Source organism: Sinocyclocheilus rhinocerous, unplaced genomic scaffold (genome assembly GCF_001515625.1).
Source record: "Sinocyclocheilus rhinocerous isolate Xijiao unplaced genomic scaffold, SAMN03320098_v1.1 scaffold1136, whole genome shotgun sequence".
NCBI lineage: Eukaryota > Metazoa > Chordata > Actinopteri > Cypriniformes > Cyprinidae > Sinocyclocheilus > Sinocyclocheilus rhinocerous.
This window is the reverse complement of record NW_015647033.1, coordinates 917,693-925,559: the sequence shown is the minus strand read 5'-3', so window position 1 is coordinate 925,559 and position 7,867 is coordinate 917,693. Positions and strand designations below refer to the sequence as shown.

Genomic DNA, 7,867 nt, shown 5'->3' with positions numbered 1-7,867 from the left:
CACAGTATATATATATATATATATATATATATATCAATTTGGATAAAATAGGTAAGAAATATACCTGTATCGGGCAGTGCAGAGACGGACCTGGCCTGTGTATCTTGTCTTGGATCTCGGAGCTGGGCTCACCTCATTGTCCATCTACGGACAGAGGAAATCAGCTGACACACTTGATCCTGATCTTTTCCACACTGAATATCCTAACGTGAATGTACTATGCCAGGGTTTGTGTGAGGATCATTACATAACATCCATTTTTTCCAGTCCTGCTCCCAATGTGCACAGTGCATGCAATGTGTTCATGGATGATTTGATTCATGTATGATTAAGTGCACAGAGCGGACATGATTATTACCTATTTGCATTGATGTCAATCTCACACCCAGGGAAAATATAAGGCTGAAGCGTGTAATTTCTTTGGTGGTGATAGTGTTTTCAAACCGGTTTTGCCATTGTCAATGGTTGAGCCAATTGTGCTGTTAAGCTGGCTGAGATGCTCAAACATCTTTTTTGATAGCAGCATCGAGTCAAGGTGTTTACACAATACAATGTTTTTGCAAAATCAACATACAAATGGTTTACAGTTGAGAGAGGAGAAAATAGTTTAACATCAAAACAATTACACACTTCACCAAATTATTAAATGAATTTTGTGACTCCATTATTTGGGCATCTAAGCTCTCAGTGGAATAGTGGATTGAGTTTTCACATAAACAACTGACTTTCTTTCCTAAAGCATCAGACAATATTCAACATCTGATATGAGGTCATTTATGGATCTAATTATAGAGAGAGAGACCAATTATTCTGAAAAAGCATGAAATTAGCATATTTCTTTTCTCTTGAGTAAAATACAGACAGATAAACAGATCTGCTCGCAGCAACCAGTTAACAGAATGATCACAGTGTAGCTGAGACGCATGACAAACCTCTGAGAGGGATGCTTGCATGGGGCTGCTGGATCGACTCTGGGTTTGGACGGTGGGTTTGACCGACAGCTGCTCTGGCTTGTCTGTCTTGTGTTGCTGTACTATGGGCAGTTCTGAGACCAGTGGAGATCTGTCAGATCTCTCATCACCTGCAAGCATGAGTTATAATGGAAATCAATGACTTTGATCACTGAACAATAGGATGGATCTAAACAAATGGATTTAAATAAGGCTGTGGAAAAAAAATAACATTAGGCAAATGAGAAGGCAATTAAATTAAATATATTTATTTAAAATGAAAGGAATTAAAATGATGTGTTAAAATATATGATTTACTTATTTACGCATGCATTCATTAAGTAATAACATCTGTAATTTAAAATATTAAATTAAAATATTTATTAAACATATCACTAGAGGTTAATGGTTGGCACTGGCAGTATCAAACATTTAATCATTTCACAATTTCATCATTAAAAAAATAAATCCATAATAAATATTCACCTTCCAACAGTTTTTCTAATAATGATAATAATAATGATTATTATTATTAGTAGTAGTATTCTTTTAGTATTTAAGAATAGAGTGCTGCAGGGATGATTCCTTTTTTTATGCCAAAACGAGTTAGCATTTTAGCACTTCTGGTTCCATCATCCTGAAGACAGTAGGCTTTTTTGAATGGATTTTTGGTTAAATGCATGAAATAAGGTCTAGCTTATGGTGATTGTATTTAGGCTTAAAAAATGTTTTTAAAAAATCATTAAAGTTGTGTTAATTTGTAAAGATTATCATGATGCACAAAACATGTAAGTATCATAAACTTTTGTTGGTCACAAAGCTTGTTTTCTGCAATAATTCAAAAAACAATGGAAAAATCTTTTTTTGCTGCTTTGCAGCACTCTATTTACTAAAAAATATTATGCATCCTGAATGTTCCCCCTTACAAAAAGCACTATGATTTTACCATAGTACATTAATGTATGAGATAAATGCAATGTGCTGCATGAAAAAGGCTGATAAGCAAAAAAACAAAAAAAACAAGGCATTTTTATTTAAATTAGGGGCATTTTAAGAAATGCCAGAAATTCTAGAAAGGTGTTATAAAAACTGCTCACAAGATTCTGAAATGTCTGTGGTTCGTGGGAGAAAATACACCCCCATCTGTCTGAAAAATGCTTCACTCACTTTTTTCGGCCTGGCGCTGCAGGCTGTTGTAACTGTTGCACAAGTTTTTCTCCTGTGAGTCAGCGTCGAGTGTATCCTCCACGTCTGACCCCAGGTGATATTTTTCCAGTTCTTTCGACAAAATATTGCACTGCTCACTCTGTGTCCGGCATTTCTGCTCTAAGTCATGAACCTTGACCTTTGAGAGTCAGGGTAAGGAATATACAAGAAAGAAATGCACAAACGATGAAATAAAATCATTTATATCATACACAGGAATAAAAACACAGATGAAATACACTGAACTGTAGCAGTAGTTCTCAAATGGTTTTGTTATAGGAACCAGCAATATGCAAAATTACACCCAACAATATCTAAAATTATTAACATGACATGGCTGAAAAGAAAAACTGACTATTTTGTAAACGCATATATAGCAGCATAGTGATTCCCAGCCTAAAATATTGAACAAACACTGGGCAAAATACAGTATTAAAATCCCTGCTATTAGACATATGACCCAGCATTACATAAATTTGTGACAAAATGCTGTAAAGTTTGATCGGATGCACAGCCTGTGACAATAACAACATGTTATGGGAATTATTTTTTCCTCTATTAGAAGCCGATTTATTCTGATATCCTAAGGGGCATACACACAATTTACAAAATACAAAATCTTTAAACAATAATGAATTAGTTGTGTGGCACACATCCCTAGTTTTAACTTGAGAACCTTGTTTTTAGAACACTGTGTCATGCATGAGACACTGCAAAAAACAGAGACACTTTTTAGTGGCAAAGGCATTAGAGGTTTAAATAACCTCTGTGTGTGTGCGTTTAAGTGTATTATCTAACCAGACCTTAATACCGATACAGTCACATAATTTCATCAGGTCCTAGTTTCACCCCAACAACAAAAGATCTGATGCAAAGAAGACCTGACCTGATGGAAACTTCATTTTGTTTGTTAAACTCTTAACTCTTTAGCAGCAACAATTCACGGCCACAAAGATGAGTGTAGCAGCAAAGATACTCAAAGGACAAATAATAATGCAATGATTTTAAAGGGACCGGTCACCCAAAAATTTAAATTCTGTCATTATTTACTCATCCCTCATGTTATTCATAATGACTTAAATTTCAGTCTGTTCTTCCCACAAAGCCATAACTATGGTCTCAAAAATTTGAATGCACAAGCAGCATAAATCATAATGACCACTTTTATGATGCTTTTATAATATTTTTGTGTCCTATTAGAAGCCGAAAAGCTTCAATTTACTCGTATGGAAGAAAATATTAATAAATTCATCAAAAATGTTCCTTTGGAAGAAAGTCAGATGGGTTTGAAATGAGTAAACCATGACAAAAACTTTTATTTCTGGGTGAATTATTATTTTAAAGTGCCATGGTGCATGTTATTTGTATGCCTCCCATGAGAAAAAAAAATTGAAATGGAAGGTTACAAAAGAATCTCTGAATGAGTGAGTGTGTGTACCTGCATTTTGTCCATATGGCTCTGTTTAAACACAAAAGGAAAAAAATATATAAATCAGAATGACAAGGGTCAGAGATGAAAAATATCACAAAACAAACAAAATATTCAACTATGGAAAAAAAGGATAAACTGATCGGCTTGAAACAAAATCGCAAGGTATAAAAAAAACAATATTAAAAATGGGAAAAGGCAAAAATTATGAAGGTCATAAAAAAAAGGAAACTCTGGAAGGACGCCCCATAGGGGGTATACGTTCTCCTCGAAAGTCAAGCTGATAGTACGTGACAAGCAGAAGCTTCTCAGACTGGACTGACTGTCAGACACGGAGGTCTTTTATCAAACACATGAGGTTGCATCGGTCCCTTCTATGTTTATCATATAATTTGGGTAGACAGTTTCTTTTTGCACGAACGGCAGACTCTGCTGACCAAGCCAGGAGTGTAAATTAGGCTTTAGTAGGATGCCATAGGACAGAAGGAAAGCAAGTAGATTATATTTTACCTCTAGCAGATGCACCACTTCTTCGTGCTCTTTTTCAGCTTCAGCCTGAACCTGAAAATAAGAGATAGCATATTTAGAATAGCTGTACAAATGCGATTCCATTCACTCAAACCCGATGAACCCAAATCTCAGAAAGTAACTGCAACGTCAGTAGGACATTATAATTTCACATTGATCAAATCTTAGATTTGCCAGGATTTGGTTGGCAAAGCTACTTCATCTAATTTCAGACAGATTTATTGATCCCAGAGGGGAAATTCGGTATTTGAAGGGCAAAACTGTGTTCACAGTTCACAGCAGTTACTCATAAGTGAGTAAAATTACAGTGAAAACTCTTTGTTTGTAGGCAAACAGGAAATTGAAAGATACAGACAGGCTATGATTGCCATGCAAGTTGTATCAGCAAGTCATTTGTGCATATATGCCTGTGTCGTGTATGTTAGTGAGGTAAAAGCTCTGTCAAACCCCTCCCTAGGGATCTGCACTGATGCGGTGTCTGCTGTCGGCTCTAATTGCTTTGTTTGCCTGTCGCTGCTCCTTCCTGAAAGGCCGCAGACACAAAGAAAAGCAAACAGTTCTGCAGCCATGATCCTATTATGTGACTGCACTGATTTTATCCAGCCCTACTATGCCAGAATATCTATTGCTGCCATGTCAGAAGAATATTTCCTTATTCTTACGTCAACTTCTGCACTGGACTGGAAAAAAATTATGGTGTGTCATGATCATTAGATATGATATAATAAATAACTGATGAAATTATGATGAATAAGATGGTGCGAGGAACTGAACTGGTTCATGGTAGCGATCTGTGCTGTGAAAAGCATTCATTTCAAACTCCTTTGTCTTGCTAAATCCAATTTCATAGCTAGAAGTTTTTACAGTTTAAAGATTTTTATATCATAAACTAACAATTAAGACTGAAATGATTAGTCAACATTGTTGACAGAAAAAATTGCAGACAAATATTAAACGAAAAGTCGTTTGATCTCATATGACATAATGTAAAAGGCCTGCAATAATGCAGTTTTACCAGTGTGGTGCTGTAGCGCAAGGCTGCAATTCAGCACTCCGGACTGCAGTCTAATAGAAGAAGACACGGTTATGAGATGTGCAAATGAAGCCGAACTATGAAGGTATTTTTGGTGCAAAACAACTGAGCGTCCGTGACAGCGGAATTTGTAGTTGTAGAGAATAGCCACACATGTGTATCAGTAAATCTGAAGTCACAGACAAAAGTTGCAAACTTGTAGATATTTTTTTCTCTTCCACAAACACAACACAACAGTTACACCTTCTTGAATCCTTCACTGCATGTGCACAAATCCTATTCTACGAATCACAAATCAAGAAACTCGTATGCTCACATGTTTTGCTACTATTGCTGCAGTGAATATGGTGCAAAACACATTCACACACCTGCACCAAAAAATGTGAAGTCACGGACGAATTTTGTACATCCGCAAATCAGTTTGTGAATTCTTGCAATGAGATTTGCACGCTTGTAGAATGTTTTCTTACATATATTTTTTTTTCTTGGATGCTTTTTCTAGCACAAACACAAGTGCATAACTACAACGGCGTGAATCTGCTGCTACGAGTCTCAAACACTGTTTTGTCGCTTGCAAATGACAAGTTTCACGCTCTCTCCCTTTTGCACCACCTATCTGTGTGAAAAATGGTGCAAAAGTGATTTGTGCATCTGTAGAGGCAACGGCGGGCACTGTTCAGAGAGCAGAGAATTTCGGCCAATCAGAAGAGCTCATTTGGGCGCCTGAAACACGCCCCCTAGTTTTAGCCACAACCCCGAAAAATCGCGAGCTGCGAGCATCTTGACAGCGACAAGTATCAAAAAAGGTACGTGGGTATTTTTTCTTTCTGAAATCATTTGTTTATAGCTTAAATATAGCTACGTTGGTAAACAGTGTTTCTTAGTTAGATTAACAAATCTTATTTCACGAAAGGTAAGCTAACGTTAGCCTACCTGCACTGTTAAGTTTGCTATTCAATCGTCTCGTATTAAATTACACTGTCTAATATAACGATTTATTCCTTGTATTCTGTTATGCTTTACCTTATAGAAAAATGACAGATCAGGGTGCATCTTCGCAGGTGAGTAAGTTAAAACCAAGGGTACCATGTTTTTTTTCTTTGGTGAATAGTAATTTTTATTGGGATAGCCTACTATAGTAAACTAAAGGTAATTTACAGCAGGCAATCTATAGTAGGTAATTTGCCTAGTAATTATTACTCTCAGTGTTGGGTAGGATTACTAATTACTTTAGTTATCTCAGTTTTCATTCCTTTGAGAATCCTTGTTTTGTGATTTGGCTCTTTATATTTTCAGTGTCCCAAGAGCAGCTGAAACAGCTTGTTAAATTTTGGGTTGGATGGGAGATACCCATGGCTAGCATGAAAGTGGAGGTGGTTCGAGCGGAATATCCCACTTCATCCACATGCTTCCGCACCCTTCGCTTACCTGGTTACTACAACAGTTTCAGAGAATATAGTGTTCATTTAGACAACTGCATTGCAACCTAACTAAGAAACACTGTTTACCAACGTAACTAGGGGGCGTGTTTCAGGCGCCTCTTCTGATTGTTCTGATTGGCCGATATTCTCTGCTCTCTGAACAGTGCCCGCCGTTGCCTCTACAGATGCTTTTGCACCATTTGCACCATTTTTCACACAGATAGGTGGTGCAAAAGGGAGAGAGCGTGAAACTTGTCATTTGCAAGCGAAAAACAGTGTTTGAGACTCGTAGCAGCCGTGCAAATCTCATTGCAAGAATTCACAAACTGATTTGCGGATGTACAAAATTCGTCCGTGACTTCACATTTTTTGGTGCAGGTGTGTGAATGTGTTTTGCACCATATTCACTGCAGCAATAGTAGCAAAACGTGAGCATACGAGTTTCTTGATTTGTGATTCGTGGAATTGGATTTGTGCACATGCAGTGAAGGATTCAAGAAGGTGTAACTGTTGTGTTGTGTTTGTGGAAGAGAAAAAAATATCTACAAGTTTGCAACTTTTGTCTGTGACTTCAGATTTACTGATACACATCTGTGGCTATCCTCTACAACTACAAATTCCGCTGTCACGGACGCTCAGTTGTTTTGCACCAAAAATACCTTCATACCGAACCAGTAGAGTGTGGTTTTGTAGTTTTGCAGGTAGTTTAGAGGTAAAAACAACTTCGATATACACAAGCAGCGGTTTAGCGAACATACTGACGCTGCTGAGAGCAGCGTTTAAATGAATATGTAAATATGTGCTGCAAGCTTTTCTCTCAATAACATAATAAACACACAACTAAGATGCCAGCTGTGAGAAAATAGCAGTTAAGAAAGCATCTGATTATAGTGCTGCAGATGTTTGCACCAGCTCTGCAATCAGCACTCCAGTAAGTCACGTCACGTTTATTTATATAACATTGTAGAAACGTTATTTTTTCTTTAAAAGAAAATCTTTTACTTCAGGAACATGCATTTCTGAGGAGCAAAAGACATCTTCAGTGTCACATTCCATTAGAATTACAATTTGATTTTCTGCTATAAAGCAGCTCTATATATAATAATATGTATAAAATATGTATAACTCAAAGTTAATGAATTACAAAAGCTGAATAATTGATCAACACCTACTGATTAATCTGTGAAATAATTTATGATTAGTCAATTAATCGTTTTAAGAATAGTTGGATTAATCGATTATCAAAATTATCGTTTGTTGCAGCCCTACTAACAATTAAATTTAAAAAATTTCACATGTC

General features: G+C 36.6%; 1 protein-coding gene and 1 long non-coding RNA gene across 6 annotated transcripts in view; one reads left to right on the top strand and one right to left on the bottom strand.

Moving 5' to 3' along the window:
* The window catches only part of LOC107708362 (RIMS-binding protein 2-like), a 55,370-nt gene that overhangs the window by 19,737 nt on the left and 27,766 nt on the right, over positions 1 to 7,867 (bottom strand). For 3 of the 5 annotated variants that reach the window (XM_016512562.1, XM_016512563.1, XM_016512560.1), the window contains 5 exons: positions 4,096 to 4,146; positions 3,595 to 3,615; positions 2,118 to 2,295; positions 933 to 1,081; positions 65 to 144 (listed from right to left, as the gene is read on the bottom strand). In XM_016512562.1, the coding sequence (XP_016368048.1) occupies positions 65 to 144; positions 933 to 1,081; positions 2,118 to 2,295; positions 3,595 to 3,615; positions 4,096 to 4,146 (479 nt within the window). Of the gene's footprint in view, positions 1 to 64; positions 145 to 932; positions 1,082 to 2,117; positions 2,296 to 3,594; positions 3,616 to 4,095; positions 4,147 to 5,128; positions 5,179 to 7,867 lie in introns of all 5 variants that reach the window. The other 2 variants (XM_016512564.1, XM_016512561.1) reach the window with 2 other exon arrangements.
* LOC107708365 (uncharacterized) lies at positions 5,232 to 6,639 on the top strand. Its single transcript, XR_001636355.1, has 3 exons — positions 5,232 to 5,952; positions 6,177 to 6,207; positions 6,443 to 6,639. It is a non-coding gene; the product is annotated as an uncharacterized LOC107708365 (long non-coding RNA).